Source organism: Mytilus galloprovincialis, chromosome 1 (genome assembly GCF_965363235.1).
Source record: "Mytilus galloprovincialis chromosome 1, xbMytGall1.hap1.1, whole genome shotgun sequence".
NCBI lineage: Eukaryota > Metazoa > Mollusca > Bivalvia > Mytilida > Mytilidae > Mytilus > Mytilus galloprovincialis.
In genome coordinates this window covers 12,031,035-12,048,386 of record NC_134838.1, presented here as the reverse complement: position 1 = coordinate 12,048,386, position 17,352 = coordinate 12,031,035, and the positions used below count along the sequence as shown (strand labels likewise).

The window sequence follows — 17,352 nt, the reverse complement described above, 5'->3', positions numbered from 1 at the left end:
GTAGGCATGGTAGGCCCAAAATTATATTTTATAGGAATTTGGGGTATAGGGGATGTGACCCTCTATAGATTGGGTGGGGGACGGGTAACAGACCATAAAATATATAGTACATGTATTGTATTTTAACTACATTGTTATTGGTAAATTGTTAACTTCTAATATAATACCTTGTAAGACGAAAAACTGACATCAATTTTTTTGGTGGTATATGGATATTTAATTATATAAAGAGCATTTAAAAATGTACGCTTGAACCTCTTTTGAAATGGTGTCAAGTTTTTTTTTATAGACATCAATTTGTAAGGAATACTTTTATCAATCTGTTCAATAATGCAACAGTCTGATCATATCTCATAAAGTCATGATACTTGTCAGACATGCATACATGCTTCAAAATCTCCTAGGGGGGATTTTAGCCAGAGGAGTCCTATTAAATGCATCTCTAATAGACATAGATGTCATAAGTGTATTTACTCTAATAATATATGGTATTGAATAAGTTTATTAGAGATTAAATGTATTTTAACACCTTTGTGTGTCTGTTTCTATGTGTCTAACTTATATGATAGGGATGTACAAAGTCAAAACTGCTTGTTGGAAATCTTCTTTAAATCAGGAAAGTTAGCTATACATGTAGGTTGTCAGTCTAGCACAGTAGTTCTTCTTTTCTCAATTATATAGATAAAATTTTTTGTAGCAGTGGCACATTTAATTTTGTTCGTTCTGTAGATTCAGCGTCAAATGCCACAAGCCTATCAAACCATACATTTCAAATTGAATTGGGCCTCTAAGAATTATTGATAAAGCCAATAAAATTCTTACAAAATTGTCTTATCATATAAACATGATTAATCATAAAAGAATTCAGACAGCAGTGGCTGGATGTCAGATTGCAAAAAATATGTGATACCATATATACTTACTAGAACACACCCGCGAAATCGCGGGCATTCAGAGCGTAGTTTGAAGGATGTAAAGTGTTGTTGGAAGAATTTTGTAAAATATTGAATGACTGGAGAATTTCAGCAAAAGTATCATAAGTCATCTATAGGTTATTGGGGACAGGAAAATGTTTTTTTTTTATCCCTCCTCCAGTCCTTTATTTCCAAAATTCCCAATTTTTGGTTTTCTATCAATTTCAATATGAACATACATTTAGTATGTTATGAACATTTAAGTAAGGAGCCTGTAATTCTGTGGTTGTCTTTCGTTTATGTGTTACATATTTGTTTTTGTTCATTTTTTGTACATAAATAAGGCCGCTAGTTTTCTCGTTTGAATTGTTTTACATTGTCAGTTCGGGGCCTTTTAAAGCTGAGTATGCGGTATGGGCATTGCTCGTTGTTGAATGTCGTACGGTGACCTATAGTTGTTAATTTCTGTGTCATATTGGTCTCTTGTGGAGAGTTGTCTCAACATGGCAATCATACCACATCTTCTTTTTTTTTGTAATCAATGAATTTTGTAAAAGATTTAATTACTGGAGAATTTCAGAAAAGGTATCAAAAGTTCACATGAATATTTTTAGCGCTTATCTGTATATTATGAACATTCATTAAGTATATATAAATATAGTGTATTTACTTTCAATTCTAAGTTTACTAATCGATCCATGGTGGTCATTGATATAATATACAGACCCTCTCTATTTAATAAACTCTGTGACCGCCGTGGATAGTAAACTTGAAACGTAGCAGATAGAATTCTGAAAATACACTTTATTCTTTGTATATGTATGTTCAAAGTATACAGAAAAATGCAAACCGGAAGTCTAATCTGACTTAAAATTTGGTCCAATGACGGGACAATATCCGGATGCTTTTTTTCTAGTTTTTCTCCCAAAATAACTCAATCTGAATAATCATATGAATGGATGACAAATGCGACTATGAACTGTACCTATAGGACACAGAGGTGTGTTGATTATTTTATTGTGGAAAGAAGAGAAGCGACACACAAAATGAGGTCTTCTCGTTTAATAGTATAGATAAATGTATGAGGTTTACATGTGAAATATATATATTTGACAGTGTTCAAAATGTACATATGTACATGATTTTAAAATTCGATGTGAAGATCAAACATTTTCTTTATTCTGAAAAATGGCCTAAGTACATGTACATATATATACATGTATAAGATGGTCTAATTGAATAATTTAATGTATAGATTCCTGTTTGGAATATATTAGTAAAGCTGAATCAATTTCTGTTCTGAAAATATTATTATCTCCATTTATTTCCTATTTTCTAATTTGGTATAGAGTTTCAGGCATGTGGGCTTTTGTGTTTAGGTTTCCTTACATGATCCTTGTATACTTCAAACAATTTCATTGTGGATTTACCATCAAGGATTAAACAGTTAAGGTGAATTTAATGACATATCGCATACAGACCAAGAGATTACATATATATAATGTTTGTACATAGTGAAATCAACATTGTTAAAGAATTAGAAAGGTAATAAATTAAATGTAAACAAATTTTAAAGTATCAAAATAAAAAAGTGCTTTATACTAGAAGACCTTCTGATAACATTGTTTTTCTTTGGCCTTCGACTTATAAAGCCATTAATACTTTACCATTAATCAAGTATGCTTGCAACTCCTTGAATTAAAAGGAAATAACACTTGAAATATAATTGAATTTACAAGCATTGTGCTTGATATACCAATGTTGTTGTCTTTGCTATAGACATTTGTTGTATACTTATTTAATTTTCAAGTGTGGGTGCTAAGGATGATAGAAATGTGTATTGTTTTGATATAGGCACTCAAAAATTTAGTGAACGTGAATTATATTTATGCTATAAACTTCATCAGGTACTTTCACAAAATATTGTACATGTAATATGTAGATGAAAAACTCAAAAAGGATAATAATTTAATTATTGTTATGTATTAATAATCATACTTATAGCCGGAAAACTCAAATGGTATAGATTTACGATCATCTTCACTGCTAGCAACTTAACCTAATGTAAAAAGACTGTTTGAAATGTCGAGTACAAGGCAGAATATTGGCCAATGAATTACCATGTTTCTTGTAAACTGAGTTTAACTGCACATATGTAATATTCAGCATTTGTTTGGTTCAGTAGCTCAATATGTTTTCAAACAGTAGCTGAAGTGGGTTCACATATCACCAGATTGTTATTGATTAATTTTCTGATTTAATTTTTTCAGATTATAAAATAAGACATGGAGTGAGCAGGACAAGAACATGTGATTTCAATGCTGAGCAACAATGGATATCATAACTTTAAAAACATTAAATAGTATAGAAGGATTTACTTTCTGCCATATTTTATCACATCTGTATCTTTCTTATGCATTTATTCCTTAAAAACTGAGAAGAAAAAAGTTTCTCCAAATGAAAATGGGAAATCTCTGTTTTCGTAAGAATAATGAGGATCCAGACTCAGCATGGCGGCAACAAAACAAAGAAATGGCGAGAAATCCCATTTACAAATTTGTTAACTTTAGTGGCGGTGGCAGGCTAATAGATGCATACAAAAATGGTGGTGTTTTTGCAGTTGAAAAAATAATCAAAACTGAAGTTGTGGACTATTTATATAACAATGGACAGGGGAAAATGTTAACATCATTGGACCACATCAAATGGCAAAGGAGATGTATAGCAAAAAGACAAGTAGGTTTTGACACTCTGTAGATGAGAAATGAAAATTAGATTTTATGGCGTTATATATGGCAACATAAAAAACAGTCAGTGTTTTAATATTATGGTTTAGTCTGTAATTGGCGAACTGTCAAATATAAACCACTGTTCAAAGGCCCTTATTAAATACTCAAAACTTTCCATTAATATTTAGGTGATTAAATCATTATTTTTTCTCAGAATTCTGAGATTGACCTGAGAAAAAAGAAATTAATTGGAAAATTATTGTCAAAACTATCATTATCTATCAGTTAAAAATCCATACTCCAGGCCAAGGTTACCTTAAAGTAGGGTTATTAAATTTTTTACTAACACATGTAAACATGGATTTTGCAAAGTGATATGAACACCAAACGGACAGAGTATAGACACAAATATCTGATCAGAACTTAGATATAGATTTAAGGAAGTTGGCTACTCAGTTTCAAAATAACAAGCTTTTCATAACACTATTATATATTGATAGGGATTTAATAAAGAAACAAAAAGAAGCAAAAAAAATAAGCAGTGAATGTGCTTGTTTTCGAGATATTAGCCATTGAAATTTTGGCAGGAAAATGTTCTCTCTTGACTTTTCATAGCTTTATCATTGACAAGTTAAAGTTCTCAAAAACTATTAAAAAATAAAGATTTTATAAAACTTTGACAGATGGTTTATAATTATACATATAAAAGATTTATAAAAAGAAAAATGGGGGTCAGTGGGAAAGATTTTTTAAGGCATTCAAATGGATAAAACCAGAGGATTCTGAAAATCTGACAAAAATCCCCAAAATGTCAGCAAACATTCTTAAGATACATTATTTTCATAAACAACACTTTTTAGTAATTCAGGGCCAGCTCAAGCTCACCTCCGTCTATGGGATTTTCTCACTGTGTTGCTGTTTGGTCCTGTTGTTGTCTCTTTGACACATTCCCCAGTTCCATTTAAATCTTATAATTGTGTAGGAACAGCAAAATGAACCAGCAGTCCTTTAGTTTTTTTTAAATGTCAATTTGATAGTGCCATCTGCAGGTACATACACAATTGAACAACATGTGATCTATAACCAAACAGTTAATTTAATAACATCTACTTTAGAAATGGATGTTTAGATGTGCATTACCAGTGCAGAACTAGTGCTTCTATTGAAAATACTAGTGTAGTATCCTATCTGTATACAAATGACATGTACCTTTGACTTCACTAGAGGATGATCATATAATTAAATACATCCCTCAGTGCTGATCAATACTCCTGTTCAGTAGTAAAGCTCAGTTCATTACACATTGATCTATTTACACTGTACCTATATTGGGTACTGTTGGGGAACGATTTGTTGGTTGCTGGGACTTCAGTATTGGATTACTGTACGTCACACTAATGACAAATTAGCACAATGTTTGAACTACAAAAAGTGTGAGATGTGATGTAAATATGAGGTTGGAAAGTTTTATATATGCAGACCATATATTGCATACAAGTTGATAAGCATGTAAATGCTGTTCTCTAAAATGTAATCGTTATTTTTATTACATCAAGTAAAATACTATTCCTTACAAAAATTGAAAGATTTAAATTCTCGGAACCTTTGAGTTAATAGTAATCTGGACCATAGTTTTCTCACAGTTTTAACTTTTGGAGGGAGGAATAAAGTTTTGTAACTAACTTTTCAGAGACACACTCTGTGGATAAGGACGTCTAAATTAAGCCATAACTGTAGATAGATTGGTTCAGGGGTCTAAATACAAAAAAACAACAGAGTTTGTTTAAACTTCGCCAAAATGTAGTTTATGACAAAATCATGGTTATATGTGCTTCCAAAAAAGAATAAATCACAAAGCTTTTTTCCAAGCTACATTGTACAGGTTATACAAAAATTTCCAATTTTGAAAATATACATTGAAATTTTTTTGTTTTGTAAAGTTGAAGAAAAATGAAAGATATATTTTTGATCATGTTTCATGTTACAATGATGTACCATTTATCTCCCAAGATACAATCTAGGCTGATAATTTGCAGCTAAAAATTTGGATCACCTGTACATTTCTACCTTTAGGGCAAATGATTCAGTTACAGGGGAGGTGTTGATGTTGCTAACATAAAAAAAAGAAGACATCAAATCGTGACATATTCTGGAAGAGATGCATTTTTGTACTGATTTTAAACATTACTTTGAAATCAAGTACATGGACCCTTTATTAATTTTTATGAAATTAGTTAAGTTTGTGTAAAAAAAAATCATTTTTTGCTGTTTTTTTTTTCTCTGTTTAATATTTTGAAACAAAGCAGCAAACATCCTTAAAGGGATTATGTTATACTTATTTTTTAAATATAAAATTAAAGGTCATAATAAAAGAACATATATCTTGAAACTGAAGAGCTCTATTATTTTCAAGTTAGAGAAGATTTGTGGATAAGATATATAAACCATCAATAATATTTGTTTTGTAAATACAGTGTATGGTGAAATAAAAAATGTGCATTTTTGTTGCTTGACACAGGGATAGATCTGGTGGCAACTGTGTTAGCTAATTTCTGAAAAGCTTTATACTTTAGAAGCTTGAAGACCTGGATGATTCATACATTGTATATAGATGCCTTATGTTACCAAGGGCAAGTTTCTGTCTGTCATATGTCCATTGTCCTTGACCTCATTTTCATGGTTCTGTGACCTGACTACTTAAAAGAAAAAAAAAATGTAGAGTTAATTTTCTTATTAATATGAGTAATAGGATAACTATATTTAGTATGTGCGCACTTGCAGGGTCCACATGCCCGTCAGATACATTTTTTGTAGTTTACATTTTACAACAAGGTTATGTTTTCATGGTCAAATCCATATATAAGATACTATAAAGCAATAGGTCTACTTCATTTGGTGTGAGGAATTATTGTAAGGTGTACATGTCCGACTGGCAGTTGTCCTCTGAAATAAATATTTTATGATGTTCATGTCAGTCTTGCAGGTTTTATTTGACCTTGACCTCATTTTCACGATTAATTGCTCAGTGTTAAGTTTTTTTGTGTTTTGGTCTGTTTTTCTTAAACTATAAGCAATAGGTCATTTATATTTGTTGTATGGAAGGATTGACCATCTCTTTAGGTGAATATATATATGTTTGTTTGGTGGGTTTCATTTGACCTTGACCTTATTTTCATGGAATATTGGTCAATGTTAAGTTTTCATGGTTAAGTTTGTTTCTTAGATACTATAAGCAATAGGATTTATATTTAATTCATAGATTGCTTGTAAGGTGTAAATGTTTTTCTGTCATGGTTCATTTGACCTTGACCTCATTTTCATGTTTAGTTTTCTTGGTTAAGTACAATGTATATTCTTAGAAACTATTAGCAATAGATCAACTATATTTGATGTTTTGAATGATGTACATTAATTTCTTGTTTGTTTTTGTATGACCTTGACCTCATTTTCTTTGATTATGTTAAATTCAAGTGATGCTTGTAGTAAAGCTTTATATTTAGACTCAACAAAAAATTAATGGTGAGCAAAGAAGGCGAGACATTTCAGCATGTGCACTCTTGTTTAAAGATGTATGTTTTCTGAAACTTGTGCAGTTTTGTTCTTAGTCTTGCATGAAAGTGGTATAAAATATTAGAAACCCATAAGTTGAAAATTCATTTCATTGGAAAATTATTTATAGATTCGTGAAAAAATCTTCTTTTAACATTTAAAATACGTCATTAAAATGATGATATTGAGTTGGAGTATCTAATTGTACATGGTAGTTTTAACTAGTTTGTTAAGTATTGATATTTTGGTTTCCAATAATAGTTGTCTTGAGGATAGCTGTGTAGTTAATAAAACTATTCACATCCCTGTGAAAGGCAATTATATCTCCTATGGAAAGAGAGTACCCACTGTGGAAGTAACATCTAATAGAGTCATCTTATAGTGAGAAAATCAATTCCAGAATACAACATGCAATATACACTGACTATAAATCTGAAATGATTTAATGTCTATAGAATATTGAATTAGACATAGTCATTATCACCTGGCTATTCATCTGCTGTTAATTAAGTTATAACAAAATGATTACATTTAATCTGTCATGATGGTTTTGATTGGTCAGTTTCATTGATTGGCAATTGTTTATTATGGAAATACAACAGACACCAAGAAAACAGTTGTCAAATGGTTGTAATAATAAACAACACATTGTAAATATTCAATAAACATGTTCATGTGATTTACTGAAACCAAAATTTTTTATTGTAATGATTTGAAGAGTAAATAGAAACATTATTGAAATAATATCAATTTTGATGTAACATATCAAGTATTTGTATAGTCTTTAATGACATATACAAACCCTTGACCATAGCAACCAACACTGTCTCTTTAGTGAATCTTGAAAGGTGCAATTTCAAAGGAATGTGGAATGCATATATTCTCCACTTAATGAAGACATGAAAAAAACTGTTTCAAATAATAAGAGCTTAAACACAACAAAGGAAATCGGAAGTGAATTAATATTCATATAAGCAGATGTGGTATATATGATTGCCAATGAGACAACTCTCCATAAGAGACCAAATGACACAAAATTAGCAACTATGGTTCAAAGTATGGCCTTCAACAATGAGCAAGCCCATACCTCATAGTCAGCTTTAAAAGTACCCAAGATGACAAATGTGAAACAATGTATAACCACTGATCAAAGGTCTCCTGACTTGGGACAGACACTTACAGAATATGGAGGGGTAAAACTAGTTTGTTGGTGCTAAACCTGTTCCCTAATCTGGCATATTTTCTTAAAATTTTTATCAATGGCCTTTTATAAAACTTGGACAAAAGCTTTTTTATGATCAAAAGACAGTATCTAGAGTGAAAGTCATGAAATTTTATTTCAGTTTTCTGTCCCTTACTTATAAATACTTATTTCTTCTAGTAAACTTTTAGATACAATCTTTGGTTTAAGTTTTAAGACATCAATAGTCATGATAACTTTGTTAAATCTTCATGGACTTGTATGAGACATAAGTTTTTTCAAGATAAGGAAATACATTGAAGCATCTGAAATAAAAAAAAAACTTGTATTTTTCTAGTTTATGGCCGACTACACTGAAAGCTAGCAACATTTACTGACCAGCCACAGGGCTACAGGAAATCCTTTTCTAATTTTATTATTTTTAGGAAGTGTTATATAAATAAACTTATACATGTTTAATCATAATAAATTTTATTTTTTTTCCAGGGATCAACTGTTTTTGAAACAAAATCAGATGCTGATCTGCAAGCAGAATATCAGGAAGACGAGTTTAACAAATTATACGATCATGAAGTGTGTTGGGACATGGATAATCGTGGGGGTGTGGGGGAAACCCCATTTCATCTTCTTTATCTTGTGTCAACACCTATACATTTGGAAGTTGCTAAAATTCTCATGAAACACTTTCCAAAAATGGCTTTGGATCGTTATGAAGGAGAAGAATATTATGGTAAGTGGGAGTTAAAAAGAATGGCATGAGAAATCATTTAAAAGTCTATTTATTCTGGCAAAAACATTTTATCATTCACCCATGAATGACTGAAGTTGTGTTTCAGTCTGATTAAGCATAATGATTTGGAAAAACTCAAGTTTGCTTTGACCAGTATTAAGATATCATGAAGACTGCTCCCTTTTGACTCTGAGAATTTGGACCTTTTGTCGAACTAATATGAGATATTGTACTTTGTGCAGTAGGGCCAGGATTTTTTAATTTGTTGGTTTACAGATTTTTCTCATGAAAAAGTGATGTCGGTTGGTCGGGAATTTTTTTTTTTTTTTGAATCTTTCAAGACAGAAATATATGCAAAAAAAATATCTTTGACCTTTCTAATAATATGTTTGGTATGCTATTTTGTAATGATTTCTTAAATTTTAGTTTGATGAAATATTATTGCTCAGTTGTAATAAACATAGCATGACATCGTCTACCGATTTCCAAAAAGGGGGGTTAATTAAAATTGTGTCCATGGACAAAGACGAAATTAAATCTTCAATTCACAAACAAGAAAAAAACAGATCTACGAAGGTCTTTATCAATTTCAGGAAACTTGATGAATAATAATCATCAAGGACAAAAACTAAAAAAGAATTTAAAAAAAACATTGCAAAAACATTGTAGGAAAATATTAAAGTTTCAACATTCGTGTCAAGAAGATAGAGACTCGTCCAAAGGAAAAACTTGTAAGGTTTCATCAGTTGTCATGCATTCCTGTTTATTATATCCAATTTGACGAATTTTTTTTTATTATCTATGAAACAAGAAAAATCCAAATGATTTGTTTATATTTAGTACTTTTACGTGACGTCTTTCACGTTTGGACAAGTCCATTTTCCATTTTTCTATGAGCATGATGAGATAATGCATCTTACGCAATGATGACAAATATGGGAAACAAACTTATTGTGTAATAGGTTTTAAACATAGGTTTCATTCAGCAAAATTATTTGCGTATACGATATTTCAAGGGCAGTATTTATTGATTTGTCTATTTTTAGATACGTAAATATACAGAATACGGATTATTTTTGAAGTTTTATTTTTCAAAACACAAAGTGTTATCATCAACTCTGTGTTTAATGCATTTCACTTTATAAAAAAGAATATTTTATTTATTTTTCAAGGATAATATATTTGTTAGGGTCAGCGGGAATAAAATTTGTTTTATTTTCATGGATATACATGGATTAAGGAAAAAAATGATTTCTCTCTTGGATATATTTGATTTCATGGTTTTACAATAGTTTTCATACTGGTGTTAAGGAAACTTGTATTTTTGTTGAATATTTAATTTGTGGTTCATCTGTACCCACAAAATCCATGAAAATTGGTAACCCTCGAATAATTTGGCAAAAATGTTGAATTTGTTTATGGATCAAATCTTGGTGGTACAAACTGCGTTGATATTGAAAACTATTTCATTAAACATGTACCAAAAGCTGAGAATGAATAAATTTCAAACTTTTAGACAGTTTCAAGAGTTATTGAGGAGGGCTGTATTCTTGTATGAGACCAAAATGTGTTTTTCATTTGAAATCAATTTCAGTTTCCTTGGATATTATCTGATGACTCTGGAATGATTAAATCACTAAATCATATTCAAAACAGTGTTTAGCAAAAATCGTTGTATTGAAATCGATAAACGAGGTATAAACTAACATCCCATATTTAATTAAGGTAAACATTTGTGTAGCTTTTACCAATTAAATTCACATCAGAAATGTCTTTTTAACACCATGTTTGGTAAATTAATAAGAGGGTGTAATCAGGGGCAAAGAAAGTATTAGTTATCATCCTGATTTAATAATCACATTTATGGCCTCCATTGTAAAATTCAATGATGTTTTTGAAGCTAAAAGCAATAAAGTTCGTGATACAGCATATTTCATATGGACTGTTACTTTCAATACTTCATGTGTAAAATGTTTTATGCCCTATTGTATAAATAATACAAAGTAAAAAGTAAATAATTCTTAGTATTATGTAAAAGCATTAGCAACCCAGCAATTAAAGGCTTTTAGATTCTGTCTATTTTTTGTTCAAAAATTTAACAGTACTTGCAGAAATAGAGATCTTGATGACTGTGATTTTCAAGTAGTTATTTTTCCTTTACTTTCTTAACTGCATTTAGTTGTGTTCCTAAGTGTAATACATAATGGTATCATATATTATAAGATGTACTACCATACTAATAAGACAGGAGTTGATTCATTTTTGAACAAAAAAATATGTTTAAAGTAAACTGAAATTAGAATAATTGTTTTGTCTGAGTGAGTGTTACAAAATTGTAAAATGAAATGACCTTGACAGTAGACTGATCGTAACTTTCTATGGCATTCATGATATATAAGGAATAATTCAAATCAACTACATTTGTTTCAATGTTAGATTTTAAGATGTATTTGTCCATCTTACAGGGTTTGTCTGTCCTTGACTTGCTGGTAATTAAATATGGTGCATTGGTCAAGGTTATATTTGGTGGCTTACTCATGGTCTCAGATCGATACTATCATGTGACATGTATATGAATGTTATGTGTTCATATTTGTCTGACAGGATGATCTGACCTGGTCACCTTGACCTCTTGTTCATTAGTTATTTATAATATAAAGTAAATGTGATGCCTGAAGTAAAATCAATTTTGTTAAGGAGCCTGTTAAAGAAGCCTTGGTTGCCAGAGTTTTTGGCTCTGTTGAAGACCCATTGGTGGTCTTCTGCTGTTTGATCGGGTTGTTGTCTCTGAAACATTCCCTATTTCCATTCTTAATTTTATCTTGAAAAATTTCAAAATACATAAAATTCAATCACAATCAGTAAAACAGGTGAGACATTCCAGAATGTGCCCTTTTGTTTCTATGTATTCACACAATTTATGCTGCAAATCATAAACCGATTTCTTAATTTTATAGGTGAAAGTGCCTTGCATATAGCTATTATTTTTGGAAGTGTTGAAGCTGTGAAGGTCCTAATTGAAAATGGTGCTAATATCAATGAAAGGGCCAGCGGTCGTTTCTTTCTTCCTGAGGATCAGAAAAAGGGAAGAACGAAAGATACAGATTATGAAGGTTTGTATTTAACAATTTCCATATGCTGTATTAGTTCCTAAAAAGATGTCCAGAGATGTATAATTTTCACTAAGTAGGAATGTTATATTGCAAGAGTTAAGATTTATGCTGTTTTATATTGCAGCTAGAATACCTATTTATTTACCATAGTAACATAGGGATATTTTGAGCAATGCCAATTTTATTTACCATAGTAACATAGGGATATTTTGAGCAATGCCAATTTCATGTCAAATCATGTTTTATCACAATCATTTGGCTTGTTAAGGGATGTGAAATAATAATTTTTGTGTAAACAATTTAATAAATGTAATTTTTAGCTAAAGTATATAAACAATGTGTCAATGTCAGAAAAATATTGATTATTTTGTATTGATACAAAGTTGTTGAAGAGCTTGGTAAACCTTGCCCTTCCCATGTTTTTAAGCTTCATTAAAAAAAGATGATATTATTCTTATATTGACCTTTATAATTTATTAAATTGTCTACCTAATATTCTTTTTATGCAGAAACCAATTAATACTCTGTACATTGTAGTAAGTTGTGAAATGCTATAGTAAATCTCAATCTGTTCTGTACAAGAACTTCATTATGATCGAAGAGAGAAGCTCTACTGTGATAGTCGACTTCGGTATATTTTTACCCCCTTATTGATAGGATTTCAAACTCCTGTGATTGATTTATCATAAAAACAAGAAGCAATTTGATGAAATAAAAGATGTGTTAGTAGATATAGGGTTTTTGGCACTTGATAACTGATTGCAAGGTCTTGAAGGCCAATGTAAACATTTGAAAAAAGACATGATAGAAGATGTGATTAAACTAAAATTAAAGTAAAGCCAAAAATACCAAAGGAACATTAAAATAAGTCAAAAATGTCTGACAATGCCATGGCTTAACAAGAAATCAGACAAACAGATACACTAAACACAACATAGAAAACTTAAGACTGAGTTAAATAAACCCCACAAAAAACTGGGGGGGGGGGGGGGGTATCTCAGTTGCTCCAGATGGATAAGAAGATCCTGCTCCACATGTGGCATCCATCATGTTGTTCATGTTATTACAAACCTGGTAATACATCTAATTCTGTTGGTCACATTCAGGAAAAAGAACAGATTGTATTTACATAAGTATAGTATACTTTATGCCATGGTATTGTCATAATCTTGAGAAAAATTAAAAACAATCATCTGAGCATATATGCAAAAAATATAAGTGACCATTTGAAATACCTTTCTGTAATCTGCAGTTTCTCAAATGTATGTTTTTTAGTTGCAACAAGCTTTATAACGTCAAATTCAATCTGAAATTGTTCAATATATTAGTTTTACGACGATGATTATATGTTATATTTTATACTTATTAATATTTTATTGCCTAACTCTTATTAATTACCTTATAAATAGTAAATAGTTTTATATGAATAAGAATATTTATTTGTAGTACTTCAGAGACACAAAGTACTTTACATGATTACTTGCTTGAGTCTTTTCATCTATACTTGTTCTACTACTGTAGCCAGGTGTCAACACTGAGGTTGTCAGTTCGAACCCCACTCATGGGGGTGTACTCGATTACAATCTAAATTGTCATTTTTCCTATATATTTAAAGCTCGGTGGCTCTCACTGGGCACTCCTGCTTCCTTCAGCAATAAAAATTGGCCGCCGAAATAGCACAAAAGTGGTGCTGAAATGTGGCTTTAAAACAAAAATCAATCAATCACTCATCCTTACATGATAGACTTAAACCAGATAGTTTTCTTTATCTTTGGAGGACCAAATGGTCAAAATGTTTGAAATGTTTAGTTCTACCTTTTATTATTATCAAAATCATCAGACTTCTTACAGGAGTTATGGCACTTTCATGACAATTTTTTGGTACCATATATAGAGTTTTTGCTAATTAACAAGCAGAGTATGTTAGATTAACCTAATATTTTCTGAACAGAATGACCTTCTTTTTTAATAAATGCTTTAACGCTTTTAACAGCGATAAGTGTGTTTATTTTTTTTTTAGATCTGTTAGACACTAGATCCAGTTTTTGTTATTTTTTTGTTCTTCTATTAAACAGATTCTAAACAATGGAGAATTGTATTAGGCTTTGCATGTTTGTAGAAAGTATAATACTATGCTAGGTTTAATTTAACTTAGACATTAAAACATATGGATCAAGAATTACAGGATAGAATCTTTGGATTATAATGTCTGGGTTTGAAATCGACTTAAATTTCTCATGAAAAAGGTCATATGTACCAATAATAGAAATCACTTTGTTGGATTTAAACACCTTGATTTCAATATGAAAAAGATCCATTTCATGGATTAAATATTTTACATTGGATAATAATTATGTTCAGTTATGAAATTTCTCTTTTAATTGAGCAATGAGATTTAATTCTGAAGAGAAATCAACAATATTTTTCTTCTATACAAATACAGAAAAGCCTTCAATTGCAATCTATGTGACTATTCTTAGCTTCGATTGACGTACAGATTGTCCCGTTAACATTCACAACATTACAGTGATTTGATTAAGTTTAAATTTCCTCAATTTTCAATACCAATCAATGCAGACATTATCAGAGGCATTAACCATGGAGCTCATTTTTCTTCCACAACTCATAAATGAAAGGCTTTTTTTTACTATTAAATGCAAATTTGGCAATCTAAATTAATCTGAACAAATCATATGAATGACGTCTTTGAAATGTGAATTTTGAATTATTTTTTTTAAAGACCACTACGTTGGTAATTTTGGTCAATTTAAGGGATGACATCAAAAGTTCAATGTAGGATAAAAAACTTAATTCACATAGTTTTTTCACTGACCCCCACCCCCCACCCACCCCTCTCTTAACTTAATTTGGGAACAATTGAGTTGCCAATAGGGATATATGTAAAAATCGATTTTAGATCTACAAAACTTGCAGAATTTCACCCCCACCCTCAAACTATTTGATTTAAGTTTTTATCCTACATCGATCTTTTGATGTCATCCCTAAGTCACAATGTCTTGACTGAATGGAAATACATTGTAATTGGTTTTGGAAAAATATAAAACTGGTGACTTTCTTGTAAGGTTAAATATCTTTAGTTCATTATAGTGTTTTATGTTTCTATTAAATATTCGTAAATGCAAATAAATTAAGAGTTTTTAGTTAGTTTTGTTTTTATGCACCACCTAGGGCCATTTTGTTTTTCTGTCAGTGCATTTGTTCTTTGTTTGTCTGTCCTTTTGCCCATTCGTTCTGCTTCAGGTTAAAGTTTGAAATTTAGAACACATTTTCCCTATGATATGATCTTACTTTTTATTGCCAATTTTGAGTTTTTACCCCAATTTCACAGTCCACTAAACATAGAAAATGAAAGTGTGAGTGGGCATCCTTGTACTATAGACAAATTCTTGTTATGTTTTTTTTTTAACTTACTGATCAAGAATGCTTATCTATCTTATGAACATGTTATTTATGATCTGTGTTATCTATCGCATCAGTTGTTTTTTCCCTCTCTTACTGTTTTTCTAAACTTTCTCTCCACTGCATTTTTGTCACATTCATTTCAGGAATTACTTGTCAGACTATCCTTATATTTGCTAGCAAGCTTCTTGTGAGCATGCTTTACCATGAGATGAATTTTCACACCAATTCCTTCATTTAGTTCCTGTTTCCCCCATACTTATATAGTCTTACACACAATGGCCGTGTAGGAAATATCTTATTGTATGTTCATAAGGAACTACAAATTAGATGTTCCTAAATTTGGTAACAAGCTCTGTGTGAGGAATATACATATGGTGTGATAACCCTTTCTCATCTACACTCATTATTGTTAAACGATACTAAAACAAGGTATATTATAAGTGCGCAATACATCACATGATTCGATGTTGTCCTTGTGGAATGTATCACAACATGGCAAGGCTTGCTTGAGTTTGAGATTTATTAGGAGGGGGGATGTCCTTGTATGGTGACCTACATATCTTTTTTTGGGTAAAATGGTATTGACAAATTTCTTGCTAATACAGTATCTTTCAATTCATACAAAAGCCAATACTGAAAGTGATATGAGAATTGTTTATATCAACAATAACATATTGCGTAATATCAAACATTGCCCACAATCTGTCTAGGGGATTGTTTCATTTTAATGGGTGGAATATTGATAGGTGCAATTAATTGATCAAGATTTCTTTTAAAATAGGTTGCCGTTTTGACTCTGGAGAATACAAGTGACTTTTGTTGTCAAGTGAATTATCCAATTAGTTTCAGTGGTTCAATATTCAACAGATAACATGATAATGTAACATGGGACTAAGACACAATATGATGTGACAAAGTTACAACATATCAATCTTTCTTATAAATAGCATCAATAGAATTTTCATCATAGATGTATAAAAAAAAGTCAAGATTTTAATAGATTCTTAGATTCTTGAGGACATAAGAAGGGATACCGTGTTTAAAATTCATGACACAAAATCCCAACGTGCAGTGCTGCGATGATCTTCAAAACTTTTCAAAACAGAAAGCAAAGAACTAGATATTTTCATTGCTATGTCCTTCTCTGAAAGCCAAAGATATAACAATCCAGCATTGTAATGTATATGCAAAAGCAAGACAAAGCAATCCTACATTCTGTTGTTGGTGGAGGCAACAGCTTCCACAAATATTCACTCCTGAGGTTAAAGTTTCTTAAGCTTTAAAAAACTTTTTTTTTCTTCTATATTTGAAATTGTAATCTGAAAGGAGTTACTTATGTGATTTGTCTCTCTTTGTAATCTAACAGGGATGACAATATTAAGTAATGAAATAACAGCTCTCCCAGTGTTCTCCCCATGGCCATATCATGGCAATGTGATTATATTTGAAATGACTTTCTTAAGATTCTGTTATGGATGTGATACTGCTATAATTTCTTGAAAAAATATCCAATCAGAATTTCCTGTTTACCGTGATCAATGTTTTATGACTGAGATCACTGTCTCTTATGCTTTCTCACAAATATTATGAATGAGTTATCAGTTACTTACTAAGATGGTTTTATACTACATTTATTCAATACTATATGCATAAGATATAACAGTAAGAGAATAAAATCCTCACATGGGGGCAA

At 30.7% G+C, this 17,352-nt stretch overlaps 1 protein-coding gene across 2 annotated transcripts in view; it reads left to right on the top strand.

Moving 5' to 3' along the window:
- The window catches only part of LOC143065309 (transient receptor potential cation channel subfamily V member 5-like), a 62,537-nt gene that overhangs the window by 3,636 nt on the left and 41,549 nt on the right, over positions 1 to 17,352 (top strand). For both annotated transcript variants that reach the window (XM_076238817.1, XM_076238824.1), the window contains exons 2-4: positions 3,185 to 3,650; positions 8,880 to 9,123; positions 12,081 to 12,236. In XM_076238817.1, the coding sequence (XP_076094932.1) occupies positions 3,372 to 3,650; positions 8,880 to 9,123; positions 12,081 to 12,236 (679 nt within the window). In that variant the 5' untranslated portion in view covers positions 3,185 to 3,371. The remainder of the gene's footprint in view (positions 1 to 3,184; positions 3,651 to 8,879; positions 9,124 to 12,080; positions 12,237 to 17,352) is intronic.